The sequence below is a fragment of the Phaethon aethereus genome (genome assembly GCF_964289735.1).
Source record: "Phaethon aethereus genome assembly, chromosome: 2".
NCBI lineage: Eukaryota > Metazoa > Chordata > Aves > Phaethontiformes > Phaethontidae > Phaethon > Phaethon aethereus.
In genome coordinates this window covers 5590469-5608440 of record NC_138582.1, presented here as the reverse complement: position 1 = coordinate 5608440, position 17972 = coordinate 5590469, and the positions used below count along the sequence as shown (strand labels likewise).

Sequence of the window (17972 nt, the reverse complement as noted above, 5' to 3'; positions counted from 1 at the left end):
ATCAGACTCAAAATGCCAGAGTCTGGTCTTAAAGAAGGAGCAATACTGGCAAAATAATTCACATGTGAAAACACTTATGTCTTTTTCTAAACCAAATTAGAGACATCACAACACTACAAGCTTTGTATTTTTATACCCATTTTACAGAAGGGTAAAGTGATGCAGAGAAAGGATATGGAGACTTAACTACTATCCTGAAATTGATTTAACCATGTGTCTGCTTAGTTTGTTAATGCAGGTTCCAACTGCCAGGCCACTGTCTGCCAGAAGTATGCAATTTCCTCATCTGGATGTAGACAGTTCCTGAACGTTTAGCTAGTCAGTAGCCAAACAGCTGTCAATAGGTGGATATTCCGTTCACCACTGCAGGTACTGCACCACATTCTTAAAAAATATTTTGCTGTGTTCACCAGGATAGTTCAGTCACTGCCTGTAGTTGATTTGAAATGGAAAATAAAGACCTAAAAGCTAGAACAACAGACTAGCAATTCACAGCACACACTGTCTTAATTTTGTTCCTCTTACAGTCACTTCTCGGGGAAAAAATAAATATATAAAAAACCTCAATCTGTTTGTTGTTTCAGTTCATTTTAGGGTGACATAAACAGCTTTCAGTTCTTTACGTTCTGCACAAGCCTCCAGAAATATTCAGTGTTTACTAGAGCTTGGTGGTGTTAAATCAAGTATGACTATCACCCTTTAAGGCCTAAATGATGGAGCGATATCCATACAAATAACACGTTTTGACAGTGTTGACACCTGCTTACATAGAAGCAGTTTACTCACAGTCATAAACCTGTAGAAAAGGGCATTAAAACTTAGTAGGAATCCTAGGAATAACCTCTTATTTTCAAAAGTCAGTGTTTTCATTCATAGTATCCAGCCTCTTGATGAACTCTCTACAGTGTATCTCATAAAAGACAAGTAGCTGGATGGAGAACTTGATTAAATCACTCTCTGTCATCATTTTGGCTGTGTAACTGGAAACGGCTGTGTAACTGGAAATGGATAGGAAATTATACTAGCTAACTCTGAAGTGAGAACAACCCCGAAATAAACTCAACAACTGGTGAGAGCCAGGAACAGCTTATTAGTTCTTTTTGTTCACCTAAAAACTTCCACAGAATTGACCAAAACTTTGTGAAAGCTGGGTATTTTTCTTCTGCTAATGGATTTTAAGAGCAGACTCACTGAATGTTGTAGCATCTGCAGTTAATTTCTTGGGGGGGTGGGGCGTCAGTTAAAAAAATAGAAAAAAAACCCCAACATTGCACCTGGGGAGTAGAAAAAAATGTTGTGCCACAGGTGGAGAAAAACTGTTTCCTTTTCCTTGATCAACCCTCACTTCTTTGTTTAGTACTCAGCTTGACAAGTGAGCAACAACCCCCTAGCCCCCTCTAATAAAAGCCAAATGCTACAGATGAGGAGCAAACGTGAGAGTTGACAAAATCCCAGCGCTTCGCCTGTCACGGGAGGCTTTCGGTTTTTCATGCTCCCGTCCCAACAAGGTCTTTAACGTTGTGTGTTCAACGGGAAGCAACGAGCCGCCGAGGTCGCCCGGGCGGCGCGGCGGGAGCTGTCCCTTCAGCACCGCGGCCCGCCCGCTGCCCGGCGCCGGCGGAACCAGCCCCGCCGCCCGGCAGGCTACCGATCGCCGCTGGCTGGTGGTCCGCGGCCAGCGATAAAGGCCTGTGATCAAATTCAAGCCGCAGTAGTTTACATCAAGACAGCTAAAGAGGTGGTGGCTGCAGACATGTTGCTAGCACAGCTATATCAAGGAGAACAATGAAGTTAGGCATGAATTAGTCTGCTGTCACATGCATATCGCTAGACTTTGTGGTCCGCTAACTCCTACTGCACTTCTCTGAAGAGAATTTTTGTGGAGATAGATGTACCACTCTAGATTTGTCAAGGGAGGTTTTTATTCACTCTTTTAAAAACCAGCCTGCAACCGTTAGTCAGATGCACTTTTGCAAGAGCACCTACTGAGTACAGCACGTTCACTAACGCATACACCACTGCATGTGCTTCTTGAAGTCCACCTGGAAGGTTTCAGAGGGAGAAGAAAATGTATGTGAGAGCCTACACACAATCAGATTAAAAAGAAGGATCATCACAAAAGATTAATATAAACATTTAAGATCACCACCTCGTGCAGGAAACATAGGGAAAAAAATTTCTCTTATTTTCCTGAGAACTTAGATATAGAAAGTAATTTTTCCCCCTTTGAACCAAATTATTTTAGGATAAATAAGAAATTAAAAAAAAAAAACCTTCCATGTTCACTTTTAGAGGCTACGGTAGGTCAGATAACATCATGAAGGTACTTTGGTACTGAAGTGACGATACACAAAACAGAAGTGTGTTTGGCAAGATGCAGATAGTAACTATTAATAAACTTTTGAAAGATGGATCACATATCCCGCTGGAGCAGAGTTTCCCAAACAATCAATCATTAAAGAATGTCTGTCTTTCTGCACCATTCTTTATTAGTGCTCTTCCTCCCAGTGGTTCCCTGTTGCTATACACATTTTAGATTTAAACAATTCTGACATCCCAAAGCACCTCTGCCTACAGAAATGCATGCTATCCTCTGCACACTGAGATGCTCTGAGCTTCCTAAACAAATCCCAGCTCTTGGCAGGAGAAAATGCTAAAGCTTCCCAAGCTACTTGTACTTGTTTCCAGGTAAAATACGATCAAAACAGCAAACTTCTGTAAAAACATCCCTCTCTACCTGCCACCGACTGAGCTTAAGAATGCAGCCACCTCTCAGGCAGGAGTATAGGGCACTGTGAGTACACAGGCGTGTGCGTGGAAACCTTGTTGTAATCCAGAGGGGCATGACAGTCCAGTATTCGCTCAGCACAAATAAATGACAAGAGACAGATCGAGGAAGAGAGAAACAGTGACCAACGGAGGAAGGAGAGTTCTGACATCGTAATGAACAGCAGGAAACCTAAGTCATCAGCCAAAGTTACATTCTACTTTGTATTCTATAACCTATTAATACACGCATTTCATATCTCTAGATATATACAGAAAAGCAGAGGCGATTATCCCTTAAAAATCTTATCTTTGTAAGGACAAATAGGCTTTATACTGTCAGATGGTCTTTCAACGGAAATTTTTTACTGCCCCAGGTATAATATAGTCAAATACAAACGTGAGTAGACACTGCTCATGGGGCAGTGGACAGCACGTTCTGCTGAAAACGGTCAGTAGCTTCAGGTGGCTATGTGCAAATTCCTTGTAACAAGCCTTAACTGGTAAAAAGATCGAGTCCTTCAGCATTAATCAGAGAGCTAGTCTTTCATGTCCCGTTTGATATAATGCACTATCAAACAGCCACTGAGCTAGCGAGGTCTTTTCAGATCTCCCCAGATGTTAAAGGGGAACATCTAGAAGCGCTGGGAGAAGAACTTTACGAACTGCCTCAGTGAATCCACCCTATGGAATGCAAAACCAGGAGGAACAAACCTGCTCATCAAGCCAAAGCCAGAGTTGTAGCACAGTTCTGTGTGTACTCTGCAGCCTCTAGTCATCGTGGTATTTATTTTTATGGCAGGGAAGCAAACTTTATGCAAAATGCTCCACTTCAGCTGCAGAAAGCAGAGAAGTACAAAATGACAGCCTATGGCTGTTGTCCGCTGACTGTCCCTTGACCGTCCTGGGAAACAGCACGTCTGGGAAGCTGGGCAGCACGGACATGACAGCGGGCATGGTTTTGCCTGTCAGACCGTGTGCTCACAAAGAGGAGACGCACACTGTGACCTGTTGGCACATCAGACACTCCAGCTGCAATAAAAACTTCAGGAACACATTGGGAATGCCCGGGAGAGGCCCAGCGATGGGACCACAGCTGTGGGAACCCCCACCGCAGCCCTTGCCAACGTCAAAACAAAGTTTATGAAAGCAAGGTTATGCTTGGCTACATCGAGGGCTTTCCCAGCTGATCCAGTCCCCGTGCCCTCATCGTTTGCATCCTCATCCAACTGCCTTTTCCCCAAGTTCTCCCCATGTATCTTAAGCAAGGGTGCAAGGAGAAGCATGGCAACAGGGCCTCCTTCCTGAGGGGAACCCTGTCAGAGTGTCACCCCACGTCTTCCCCCCTCTTCCTTGCCACTGAAGCCACAGCTCAGTGGTAGCCACCAGGCCAGCCCCACTCCTCACCAGTCCCACTCAGGGGACGAAGGCTCCATCTCCAGGGAGAAGAGGTGAGGGACATCGCCAAGTCCAACAAGTGCCCGTGGAGAGCAATGAATTACATAACACGGGAGGGAAGCCAAAAAACTCCTCCAGCACTTAACCCTTTCCATGCCACGGCCCTCCTCTCCCTTTCTCCCAACCAGAGGGGCCTTTTGCCCCAGCCCTGGCCCTGACCCCAGAGGGCCTCCCCGAGGTGAGACACTCACCGATGGTCGTGATGACCGTGATGGCAAAGTAGAAGGAGCCGGCGAATTTCCACTGGACGCCAGCCCGGTGCGGCTCGGACTGCATGATCACCAACTCCAGCTGCCGGTAGTCCTCGCTGGTGATGTTGTACTTTCCTTTGAGCCGAATCTCCTCGGCTTTGAGTTTCTCCTCCTCCCGCATCTCGTTGTCGGACTCCAGGGCATCAAAGACAGCAGCCCCCACCAGCAGGTAGGTGAACGTGCAGATGATGAGGGACAGGGTCCGCACGTTCTGCCTCTTCATGGCCGCCAGCAAGGGGCGAGTGAGGGGACCATGTCCCCCCCTGGCCGCCCGGGGATCCGACAGGCCGCAGCAGCCGCAGCAGGGGGGCAGCTGCCGGGGGGGCTGGCGGCGCCCGCTGCCGCCGCTGCCGCCGCTCCGGGGCAGCTTGTACTGCGGCGGCGGCCGCTCTCCGCCCGCCTGCTCGGGCTCCTGGGAGGAGGAGAGGCACAGGAGGCTGCTGGAGCGCCGGGACCAGGTGCCCTGGAGCCGGGAAACTCTGCGCAGGACCTGCCCAAACCAAGCCGTCCCAGTGCGCAGGGCCATCCAGGGCACCCCCGCTCCTCCCCAGCACCAGGGCCAGGGGCAGGGGGTCCCCGCCGCGGGAAGGGGGCGCTGGGCAGCGCCCCGCCGAGGGGCCGGCGGCCCCGGGCCGGAGTCCTGCGGCGGGCGGGTCCCCCCGCGAAGTTGGCGCGGCGGCGCGGGGAAGGGTCCCCCGCAGCCCGGGCGGGGCGCGGCGGGGAGGCGGAGGCCGCCGCCGTCCCAAGTTTCTTCAGGCGGCGCGGCGGGGCCGGGGGGGGCCGGGCGGCGGCAGCGCGCCCATCCGGGGCGGGGGGGCGCCGCGCAGGGGGGCGAGGGGCGGCGGGTGCCCGGGCTCCGGCCGTCGGGGGCGGCCCGCGGGGGCCCGGCCCGCCCCGGCCCCAGCTGCCTGGGGGGAGCACCGGCCGGGCGGGTCGGGACGGGCTGAGCGCTCTATTCCTTCCGCCGCGGGGCGAGGCGGGCGGCGCGGGGCCGGGCTGCTGCAGGTGGCCGCGGCGCGGGCAGCGGAGCAGCGTCCGGCGCGGCGAGGGCGGCGGCGGTGTCAGGCGGCGGGCGGGGAGTTGGAGGCAGCATCCCCGGGCGCGGGGGGCCGCGCCGCCGCTCCGGCGGGAGGCGGGGGTGCCGCGCCGCCGGCGTGGCCCTGGCGGCGGGGAGCCAGCACCTCGCAGGAGCCGCGCCGAGCGGGAGGAGCGGCGCGGAGCCGCCCCGGCCGGCGGCGGGCGGGGGAGGCGGGCGGGCAGCGGGGAGGCGCCCGCCGGGCGCAGCGGCAGCCGTGGAGCACCTGCCCGGGGCAACGGGGAGGCGGCTCGGCCCCGGACGGACACAGAGCTGGAGATGAGGAGAAAAATAATAATAAAAAAAAAAAATTAAAAAAAAAAGAAAAAAATAAGGGGGGAAAAAAAAGCGCTACTTTCAGAGCGGCTGCCGCGGCGCTCGGGGCTGGGGCTGCTTTATTTAGGATGGTTTTAGAACAAAGCCGTTAAGAAAAAGAGCAACCGTCCTCCTCCTTCTCCTGCTCCCAAGCTCTTGACATCATCTCGGGGAAAATCGAGCCCGCGCCCCTCAGCCATCGCCTGCGCGAGCGTGTGCGTGCGTGTGTGTGTGTGTGTGAGTGCGTGTCTCTGCTCCGGCGCTGGCACGAGAGGCGGGAGCTCGCCCCGGCCCGCCGCGGGGAGCGGGTTAACCCCGTCGGCGCCGCCCTGCCAGGGAGAAGCCGCGGAGCTCCCCCGGCGCGGCTCCTTCCCGCCTCCCCCGGGCGTGGCCACGCCCCGGCCGCCAAGCGGGGCCGGGCGGTGGCGGCGGGGCGGGCTCGTGGCGTTCCCTCAGGGACAGCCCGCAGCGGGGCGGGCGCAACACGCGCCGGCCGTTGCCGCCCTCGAGCCGAGCCGGGACGCGGGGCGGGGTGGGGGGGTCTCCCCCCGGCTGCGGGCTCTGCCGCCGCGCCCCGTGCTGGGGACGGCGGCAGCGGCCGGGCGGCGCACGCGGCCGGGCCGGGCTGCACCTCAGGTAGCGCCGCGCCCGCCGCCGCCCGTCGCTGAGATCTACCACAGAGCACAGCTCCACGCACCGCCGCCCTCCACACACACACACACACAGAGCCACACACACCACAGCCACACACCCCACCACACACCCACCACAGCTTCACGGCATGGCCTCACCGCTCCACGCCCACGGAGCTCCACACACCACGGCCCCACACCACAGCTTCACAGCATGGCCTCACCGCTCCACGCACACGGAGCTCCACACACACACACACAGCTCCCCGTACCGCAGTTCCACTCACGCAGCCCTACACACACACCGCAGCACCACGCACCACAGCTCCCCAAACACAGCCCCGCACACCACAGCCCCCCCAGTCCCCCGCCAAACACGCCACACCATCACACACACCAAAGCCCACCAGGCAGCACACAGCCGCACACACACTGCACAAACACACCACCCCTGCCCCACGCACACCGCTCAGCCCCTTCCCCACCCGCAGCGCCCCAAGCACCATCACGCACATGGAGCCTCCCGCGCAACGCACGCACACGCAGTGCCACGTTCCCAGTGTCTCAGAGGAGCCAGCCCCGCTCCAGGCAGCCCAGTCCCAGCCCCGTGCCTCCTGATGGGGGCTGCAGTCCCCATCGCGGCTCCGGGCCCGCCGTGAACCTGAGGCTTCAGGCCGGGGCCCTACCCCTGCCCAGCTGCTCCCAGCACACCTCTCTCCCACTCCACCGTCACGTTTTCAGTAGCAGGTGTTACCACAGCGGCTGCTTTCAGGCACGCCCTAAGACAAGGCGCTCCCTTCTGGTGTCACCTTGCCTGTGGTAACCGCAGGCCTCCTCCACCTCAGGGCTGGGATTTTCGACCTTACTCAACGAAGGCCGAGTTCCTTCTGACTTCTGTGAGCCTCAGGTGGCGTTCCCTCATTTTAGGTTTTTCCCAAATCCGATGTCCCCAGGGCTCGTTACTGTCATCCTCCACCCCTGAAAGCAACTCCATCTGTCTCACCCCTGACTACGCATTGTCTAAGGCCCTTGGATGCCCTTCCTGAGATAGAAGGGGGCAATGAGAACCCAGTGCCTTGCAAATGGATTGAATCTGTGGGCTGAGAAGACAGTCTCTGGGACTGAAGCCCTTTGAAAGGTGCATCTCAGGCTGAGGAGACAAAACAGGTCACAAAGCATTTGTGAAACTCTTGGATGCAGGGAGGAGGAGTTACTTTCATGAACTCAGCAGACAAGCTTTCACCCTGGGCAAATTCTGCATCGCATCACCTGAGCATTACCAGAATCATTACAGCACCACATGGAGCAGGAAGGTCTCACCTGCCGAAGGAAACCTGTACGTAACGGCAACGGGGGAAGGAGGGGAAAGAAGGAGAAAAGAGGAAATATCTGATTTTGATCAACTCCTTAAAAATAGAAGTCTGATTGCCATTGCCCATTTCTGATTCCCCAAGGGAGAGCAGGAGAAGAAGAAGAATCTATAAATAGTTTGCAACACAGAGAATCCTATAGCAAAGTTGCTGGGAAAGATCAATAGCATGATTCAAGGAGGGCTCCAAATTACATCTCAGGGGAGGGAGGTGCTGAACAGAATTGATAAATGAGTTGCAAATGCTGTGTGTGTTGTGTGTATCTAATTAACAGAGGGTGACTGGGATCAATAGCAACGAAGGAGCTGGTCTAAAAATAGCACTCAGGCAGGGATTGCAACCTGTGGGCAGCAGCTTGGATGGAAATGTCCCCCGGAGTAATTAACCTTTAGCTGGAAAGTGGTGCTTAGCGTGGGGTAGAACGCAGAGCCTATGGGCAGCTGGGAAGGGATGCCATCTCCATGGGACTTCAGTGCACTGACTAGCGTGACAGTCGTGGAGGGTACGGGCACGGCCATGAGCTTGCATCTTTCCTCTGATCAGGCTGCAGTGTCAAGCTGAGGATTGGTGTAAGTGCTTTCCGGAGAAATGCCTGAGTATTAGCATTTTGCTGGGGTTGTGGAATGGGAAATATTTGTAGTTCGGTGTATTTGCAAAGGTTTCAACATTGCTTAGAGAAAAGTCACTGTCATTTTTTAAACATCTATTTACATCTACAATAATTTGGGATTTTCTTTTTTGCTGACCTTCTTGCCAAGAAAGTATCCATCTCTGAGGACCAGTCTTTGCTCATCCGGACTCACTAGCAGAAGTCCATATTTGAACCACAGAGCAAATAATGTCCAAAGAGAAATGTCTTTCAATCCTTCCATCTACAGAAGAGCAGTCAGGCAAACTTTAGGGAGAAGGATTGACATTGGACAGGATGATCTATGGCTCAGCTCATGGGCTCTGCTGGAGTGCCAGGCTGAGCTTCCATCACCCAAGTGAGAGACAGAGACACATACACCCAGGAACAGAAAGTTCATTGTCAGCCTGAGCGCAGGATTGGGACATGCAGTGTATAGCATGACTGACAGAAAAGGAAACCAAAAAGGTGAAGAATCTAAAAAATAGCTCTTTGTAAAACTGGCATGTAAAGTATTGGAGGAGTAAGGGAAGAGTGAAGAGCTTTTCTTTCTTTAATATAGATGAAAGTGGCTAAAAAGATCCTTCCTGACGAAAAGTTTTCTCCGTAAGTTATTTAAAAAAAGCCCTTTATTCTGTTGTAGACGGAGCTACTGAAGGACCAAATCTTGTTTAGTAACCGAAAGGAAGGTTAACTCGAAGTGTCAACACATATCTTAGCTCCTCTCACTGTAGTCTAACTTGAGGGAGAGCAAGCAGGCTGGAAGGTAGCCCTGAGCTGTGTAGTGGTTGCCCTGGCTGCTGACAGCTATGCTAACTCAATGTTTCACCTACTCTTTCCACAAAAAGCCAACAGGAGTTAGAAGTCTCCCACGTTCAAGGTAAGAGCGTGTGGGTACTGTTGTATTATAGCAGTTCTCCTGTTTTACCTTGAGTTCACTTTGCAACGAAGGCAAGAGCTAGCTGCACGGCAACTGGCTTCTGAGTTGCTTTTGGGGACCTCTTCAGTCACTCCTGTTGACCTGTCAGAGATGCTCCTTGAGAGAGATCTAATATCTCTCTGTGCAAGAAGGTGCTGAGAGCTGCCAATCCATGAGCCATCTTCCAGCTGAACCACAAGGAGTCACGACAAGCCAGATAAGGAAAAAAGCACCCAAACCAGAAAAATAACTGAAAAACACAATCAAAACTAGAAAGAAAAAGAGCTAACCTGTTTATTTTTCTACACAGGTTATCAAGAAACCATTTTCTTTCTCCTGACAGTGGCACGAAGATGGTCAGAACAGCAGATCTGGTTCAGGGCCAAGGTTCATTTAGCCCAGAAGTCTTTCTCCAACAGAGGCTGTAGCAGACATGAGGGAGAAATGAAAACAGAACAGGTATGTGTGATTCTTTTTCAGCTCCTTAAATACTCTCCCAACCTCAGACTATTTTAATTCAGGGGATTTTCTGAGCCTCAGTTAGTTGCTCTATTTAGTGACCCATGATGTATCTTTCTCCCAAGCACTTGTCCTCTCTCTTCCTGCATCCAAAGCTGTGTGGCCAGCAGGGTGAGGGAGGGGATTCTGTCCCTCTGCTCCACTCTGGTGAGACCCCCTTGCAGTGCTGTGTTCAGCTCTGGAGCCCTCAGCACAGGAAAGATATGGACCTGTTGGAGAGGGTCCAGAGGAGGCCACAAAAAATGGTCAGAGGGTTGGAACAGCTCTGCTGTGAGGACAGGCTGAGAGAGCTGAGGTTGTTCAGCCTGGAGAAGAGAAGGCTCCGGGAAGAACTTCTTGCAGCCTTCCAGTACTTAAAGGGGGCTTATAAGAAAGATGTGGACAGACTTTTTAGCAGGGCCTGTTGCGATAGGACAAGGACAAGGGGTGATGGTTTTAAACTGAAAGAGGGTAGATTTAAGCTAGATCTAAGGAAGAATTTTTTCACAGCGAGGGTGGTAAAACTCTGGCACAGGTTGCCCAGAGAGGTGGTAGATGACCCGTCCCTGGAAACATTGCAGGTCAGGTTGGACGTGGCTCTGAGCCACCTGATCTAGTTGAAGATGTCCCTGCTCATTGCAAAACTGTTCTGTTATTCTATGGTTCCTGATTTCAGCAAAAATTTTTGCATCCTCAGCAAAAATTCTCATCCTCCCCTAAGGAGGAGTTCAACAGATCTTTTATTCAGAGCAAGAAGAGCATTCCCTTTTATTTGTTCAGACCAGGCTTTCTTCAATGGTCCCCAGACCCTGTGCTGGAAGAGAGAGCAAACTGTGCAATTTCTCCATGCCACTCATGGTTTGATAGAGACTTTGAAGTTCAAGAAGGTAGCCCCATTTTTAGCCACTGTCCCCCATGCGGGGGCATAATGTGATGACTCTGTGGCTTCCCCATCCGTCTGCGACAGCAATAAGAGGCTCCATGTGTACAGGGGAGCAAAGCAGAGGTATAGCTCTGGCTCACTTTGCCCTATAAAGTGCCTCCAGACCTTTAGGGGATTTCTTTGAGCTACTACCATAAAAGTGCCGTATGGTGCATTGTCCCCTGCAAGGCTGCATGCCCTAAGGAAGCGGGAGATATATTTCAACACCTGATGGTGTTGCTGTGGATGTTCTTTTGAGTCACAATAGGCAATTCTTCATGGAAGTTGGTCACACACGAGGAGTGGTTATTGCCACGTGGTTTACATGAGAGGAGTGCTTCAGATCTGTAGCAATTCCAACACCCAGCGAGACTGGCAATGCATAAGAAAAACACTGCAATTTCAGTGATTAAGAATAGCTCAATCAAAGTTCCCCCATAAAAATTCTTCCCTGCAAGTCTGCAAAACTAATTCATGAAATGATCTGACCATGAATGAAGACACATCACAAGGCATCTGCAGCACCGAGGTAAATGTTGCAATTTCAAGAACTGTGAAGTGGCTCAGTTCAAAAATGCAATGCCTGACTCAGAGCCTATCATAACTGTATCTATCAGCTCTAGTGACCTCAGGCTATTACCAAGAATGCAAAGATTATCACGACAAGCATTAGAGACTGGATTATAAGGAGCCAAACTCCCCTTTAACTTCACAAGCTCTCTTCATGTCCTTTGCTTCCACCAGCTGTGTGAGTTTGCACAGTCACTGAAGTGTTCTTGGACCATGGACTTAACTCGGCTGACTGCAAGAGGAAGCCGAGCTTGGGTTACTAGGTGAATACATCTGTGTCCTTAGAGCGGTAACTCAGGAAAATGATGGAGGAGGGAACCTTCCCTGTGCAGCTCTCGTTTTATTCTTTGTACCTTTTTCCCATTGATGTTCAAAGGATTGCAACCACTATCGGATACACGCAGGCAGGTCTCAAATGATTCAATAGCGTTCCCTTCCTCAAGCAGTGTTTATGCAGAAGGTGTAACAGAGGACTTGTGCTTTAATTCTTGCCTCCATCGCTCCTGTGCCTGCAACATGACAGTCTTCTTGAAAGTAATCAGCAGTGACAGAGAGCATGCACGAAGAGTCTCATTGACTTATGGAGAGGTGCTTGTGTGAAGCAAGTTCACACGTGGGAGAAAAAAGAACAGGATCAGACCTACGCTTCGTATTTTTCCCACACTCATTTCTTTTTACAGGGTATTCACTAATATTAAAGCAACCTAGGTGGCAGGAATGTGAGCATCTGGTCCAACCTAAATAGTCTCTTCTGTTCTATTTTTATATTCATGTATCATTTTTATTCTGCAGAGCTTGTGCATGGCGGAAAGGGTGAGTTCACTTCTCGGTATACAAGCCAAAGGTCTCTTCCAGAACTGCTGTGAAGGATTTGGAATATGTTTCACTCAAACACAGAATTTATATATAGGCACAATGCTTTCATTAAACATGAACAGCTAAGGGGACAGCATCAGTCACTGGCGGTAATGTATGCATGTCTTGTAGGCACACTATAGAGAAACAGGCTGCCTTGGAGAAATGAATGCAGCAAAGGTGTTGATTATTGATGCATTTATTACTGAATTGACTCCACCTAGGTTTCCTGAGCCAATATGACTTCCAGGTCTGTTTGTAGATTACCACATGCTCACAGTGTGACTGTCACTTTTGCATTTACTGCAGCTGATACCTTACTGTAATATTTGATGCACACTTTAGATGACTACCTTGTGTACCAAAATTGCCACTGAGTAAGAATAAGTCTTCAAGGAGAACCCTGGAAAAGTAGAAAAGAAGATCCCTGTACTGGTACAGGCTTCTCCATCATCACCAAAGGTAACTGAGCTGCAAAGATCCAGAGCGCTGGGAGACACACCTTCCTGTAGCAATAGGTACTATATTTCCATGCAACAGCTTTTGAATGAATTTGTGGAAGTGTGCATTTTGTTAAAATCACCACTGAAGAAGGAAATTAATTGCCTGAGGGGATTCCTGGCTAGGGCAATAACCTACAATTTTTACTAATTGAATGCAACTCTAAAGGAAAAATAGGAGCTATTGTGAGTATTTGTTGTGGAGTTGTCTTCTCCAGAAGAAAAGACTCCATATTGCTTGGAATATTTAAAATAAGGCTGAATAAAATGTACTGATTTACCTTACTTCTCTGTGTTGACTACTTGAGCAGCAGGACCTAGCATTTCTCTCCTTTGACTAAATGGTTGATCTATACACATCCTTTTTATTTGGAAGAGATTGAGTGGGCTCTTCCACACCTCCTTCTGGTTTTTTTCCTGTTTGAAGACATATGAATACACTCACCTTTCAGATACCTCTGTATTTTTCAGAGAGTGTTTTGTTCTAACATATTTTTTCTGGCCTTTATCCCCATCATTTATGACCTGACCGCCTCCCAGGAATGGAAAAACTTTTTCCAACCAACATTTTCCCTCTGCATATATCATTTTCAGGTAGGGAACAGAAAGATTTACCAAAAGCCATAGGGGAAGCCTGTGGCAGGCTGGGTATCCAGCTGCAGCCTTAGTCTAGATCTTTCACAAATGTGGACAGACATCCTGCGGTGTGTCCCCACTGCCTCCACTTGCATCTCTTGCAAACCTGTCTCAGTGGTCCAAGGCCTGAATGCTCCAATGTAATCCCTGAATATCCCAATTGTGGGTGCAACTTTGGAGTCTACCTAGGACACACTAGGGCCAAGCAAGGCAATCCGTTGTAGAGCAGTGGAAGAACAGCATTTTCCCTCTTCTCCACAGGCATGCTCAAAGTGTCAGCTTTATCTCACCAAAATCAGGCAGTGGTTGGACTAACTAGTAATAAAGAAATTGATAATAAACATTGTTATTACTATCACAGAATCACAGAATCACAGAATCACAGAATCACTAGGTTGGAAAGGACCTTTAAGATCATCAAGTCCAACCATTAATCCAGAACCACCATGTCCCCTAAACCATGTCCTGAAGCGCCACATCCACAGGTTTTTTGAACACTTCCAGGGATGGCGACTCCACCACCTCCCTGGGCAGCCTGTTCCAATGCCTGACCACCCTCTCAGTGAAGAAATTTTTCCTAATATCCAATCTAAACCTCCCCTGGCGCAACTTGAGGCCATTTCCTCTTGTCCTATCACTAGTTACTTGGGAGAAGAGACCAACACCCTCATCGCCACAACCCCCTTTCAGGTAGTTGTAGAGAGCGATAAGGTCTCCCCTCAGCCTCCTCTTCTCCAGACTAAACAACCCCAGTTCCCTCAGCCGCTCCTCATAAGACATGTGCTCCAGACCCCTCACCAGCTTCATTGCCCTTCTCTGGACACGCTCCAGCACCTCAACATACTTCTTGTAGTGAGGGGCGATATATATTTGACTATATTTGACTGTGTTGAGTGGAAGTAAGACCATAGCAATAGATTAAACCCCAGCAAATCTATCTATAGACAAATAGGAGCAGCCTCACATTCACAAGTCCTGGTCCTCATGGGGGACTTCAGCCACCCTGATATCTGTCAGAGAGACAACACAGGAGGGCATAAGCAACCCGGGAGGCTGCTGGAATGTGTTGATGATAACTTCCTTCTCCAAGTGATAGAGGATCCAATGAGGCAAGGACCTGGTTCTCACCAGCGAGGAGGAGCTGATGGGGAATGTGAAGCTCAAGGGCAGCCTTGGCTGCAGTGAACATTGAATGGTGGAGTTCAAGATCATTAGGGCAGCGAGGAGGGTGCACAGCAAGCTCACTACCCTGGACTTCAGGAGAGGAGACTTTGGCCTCTTCAGGGATCTGCTTGGTAGAGTACCATGGGATAAACCCTGGGGGGAAAAGGGGCCCAAGAAAGCTGGTTACTAGTCAAAGATCACCTCCTCCAAGCTCAGGAGTGGTGCACCCCAAGAAAGAAGAAGCCAGGCAAAGACACCAGCAGGCCTACATGGACGACCAAGGAGCTCCTGGTCAGCTCAAACTCAAACACAAAAAGGAAGCCTACTGAGGATCGAAGCAAGGACAGGTAGCCTGGGAGAAATACAGAGAAATTGTCCGAGTAGCCAGGGATCAGGTTAGGAAAGCTAAAGCCCTGATTGATAGAATTAAATCTGGCCAGGGACATCAAGGACAACAAGAAAAGCTTCTATAGTGAATAGTATGTCGGTGGTAAAAGGAAGACTAGGGAAAATGTGGGCCCTCTCCAGAAGGAAATGGGAGACCAGGTTACCCAGGCTATGGTGAAGGCTAAGGTACTCAATGACTTTTTTGCCTCAGTCTTCACCAGCAAGTGCTCAAGCCACACCACTCAAGTCTCAGAAGGCAAAGGCAGAGACTGGGAGAATGAAGAACCAGCTGCTGCAGGAGAAGATCAGGTTTGAGACCACCTAAGGAACCTGAAGGTGCACAAGTCCATGAGACCTGATGAGATGCATCCACAGGTCCTGAAGGAACTGGCGAATGAAATTGCTAAGCCACTATCCATCAAATTTGAGAAGTTGTGGCAGTGCGGTGAAGTTCCCACTGTCTGAAAAAGGGGAAACTTAACCCCCATTTTTAAAAAGGGAAAAAAGGAAGACCTGGGGAACTACAGGCCAGTCAGTCTCACCTCTGTGCCTGGCAAGGTCATGGAGCAGATCCTCCTGGAAACTGTGCTAAGGCATATGGAAAACAAGAAGGTGAGTGGTGACAGCCAACATGGCTTCACTAAGGGCAAATCATGCCTGACAAATTTTGTGGCCTTCTACAACAAGCTTACAGCATTGGTGGATAAGGGAAGAGTGACTGACGTCATCAACCTGGACTTCTGCAAAACATTTGACACTGTCCTGCATGACATCCACATCTCTAAAATGAAGGGGCATGGATTTGATGAATGGACCACGCAGTGGATAAGGAACTGGCTATCTGATCTCACTCAGAGAGTTGCAGTCAACGGCTCAATGTCCAAGTGCAGACCAGTGATGAGTGGTGTTCCTCAGGGGTCGGTACTGGGACCAGCACTGTTTAACAACTTTGTCAGCAACATGGGCAGTGGGATTGAGTGCACTCTCAGCAAATTTGCCGACAACACCCAGCTGTGTGGTACAGTTCACATGCTGGAGGGAAGGAATGCCATCCAGAGGGACCTTGACAGGCTTGAGGGGTGTGCCCTTGTGAAGTTCATGAAGTTCAACAAGGCCAATTGCAGGGTTTTGCACCTGAGTCGGGGCAACCCCCAGTATCAGTACAGGCTGGAGGATGAAGGGATTGAGAGCAGCCCTGCCGAGAAGGACTTGAGGGTGCTGGTGGATGAAAAGCTGGACATGAGCCGGCAATGTGCACTCATAGCCCAGAAGGCCAATCGTGTCCCGGGCTGCGTCAAAAGAAGCGCGACCAGCAGGGTGAGGGAAGTGATTCAGCCCCTCTGCTCTGGTGAGGGCCCACCTCGAGTACCACGTTCAACTCTGGGGCCTCCAACATAAGAGGGTCATGGACCTGTTGGAGCAAGTCCAGAGGAGGGCCACAAAGATGATCAGAGGGCTGGAGCACCTCTTCTATGAAGACAGGCTGAGAGAATTGGGGTTGTTCAGCCTGGAGAAGAGAAGGCTCTGGGGAGACCTTACAGCAGCCTTACAGCACCTGACAGGGGCTTTACAAGAAAGCTGCAGAGGGACTTTTTACAAGGGCATGCAGTGATAGAACAAGGGGTAATGGCTTTAAACTGAAGGAGGGTAAATTTAGATTAGATATAAGGAAGATTTTTTTTACAGTGTGGGTGGTGAGGCACAGGAACAGGTTACCCAGAGAAGTTGTGGATGCCCCATCCCTGGAAATGTTCAAGGCCAGGTTGGATGTGGCTTTGAGCAACCTGGTCTAGTGGAAGCTGTCCCTGCTTATTGCAGGGGAGTTGGAACTAGATGATCCTTAAAGTCCCTTCCAACCCAAAACATTCTATGATTCTATGAAATTCAGTTACATTTAGCTGTGCCAGAGTCTTTTACAGTTATTTTCCAAAATAAATTCCAGCCTGTAGATACACACGAGGCTAAACTGTTTCTTTGAAAGGAAGATTATAGTTTTACTTGTACAGATCAAGCAGGATATATACTCTAGTGAAAACCTTTCCTGAGAAACTCAGAGAGTCAGGGCAAAGGTGGTACCATCTCATGGAGAGAATTTCCCACCACCTCATATTATCACTTAGTTTGAAACTGGAGGAGGGAGGGAAAAGGATCGTTTAATAACTGCCCAGCTCTAAAATCAATTTCAGTGCTCAAGACAGTTTGGAAACACGCAATATGCTTTAAAAAGGATTGATGCTGAGGAAGGTGAGGTACACATTTTCTTGCTGTTGAAGTCAAATAAAGCTTTTAAATAGCTTCTATTTCCAAGGGTGCGTAAATGGCTACAGTATATAAGAGCCTTCCTCTGGCTGAAGATGAGGGATTTCATTCTCAGCTCTGTTACACACATTTAAATCAGGAGTAACCCACTGAGAATTGACCGGGTATACATTTGTTATGAGAAAAGAATAGGACAAAAGCTTGCATAAAAAAATTCTTACAAGGGCATAAATTATGATGATTTACACTTTTGGGCCAGGAGTTGAGAGTCCTTTTAAAACCACAATTGATTGATGAAGCCTCACAACATGCCTGTGATTCAGTACTATACTCAGTTTGCAGATGGTTGCTCTGAAGCACAGCATTGTCATATGGTTACAAGCCCAACAAATCAATTAGTGGCAGAGCATGAACCAAATGCAGGTTGCTATATCCTAACTATCACATAGCATTGCTCTGGGACAGCATTTGTTCCTTGTGGTTGTTATAACCTTATCCAGTCTGGCCACTGAATAAGGTTATAATAATACCTAAATAGAGTGAGAATTTTTGTTGTTTTGTCTCTCTTGGCTACCAAAAATGAAGACTTAGCATTGTCATGGTGCCTTTATACCTGGGTGGTGTCACATCTCATCAGTCTAAGACCCATGGCTTTGCTTAACAATCCACACTCCATTTAAATCACTGAGGTAGGATTTGATTTTACTAGTAGGTTTAGAGATGCTTAGCTGCTCACCAGATTCAGTTAGGCCATCTTGAAGGACCAG

At 49.8% G+C, this 17972-nt stretch overlaps 1 protein-coding gene across 1 annotated transcript in view; it reads right to left on the bottom strand.

The window, feature by feature from the left end:
• The window catches only part of KCNK9 (potassium two pore domain channel subfamily K member 9), a gene marked incomplete at its 3' end in the record, with an annotated part of 93967 nt that extends 88948 nt beyond the window's left edge, over positions 1-5019 (bottom strand). The window contains exon 1 of the mRNA XM_081996333.1: positions 4416-5019. Coding sequence (XP_081852459.1) covers positions 4416-5001 — 586 coding nt within the window. The 5' untranslated portion in view covers positions 5002-5019. The remainder of the gene's footprint in view (positions 1-4415) is intronic.
• Between the last annotated feature and the right edge of the window lie 12953 nt (positions 5020-17972).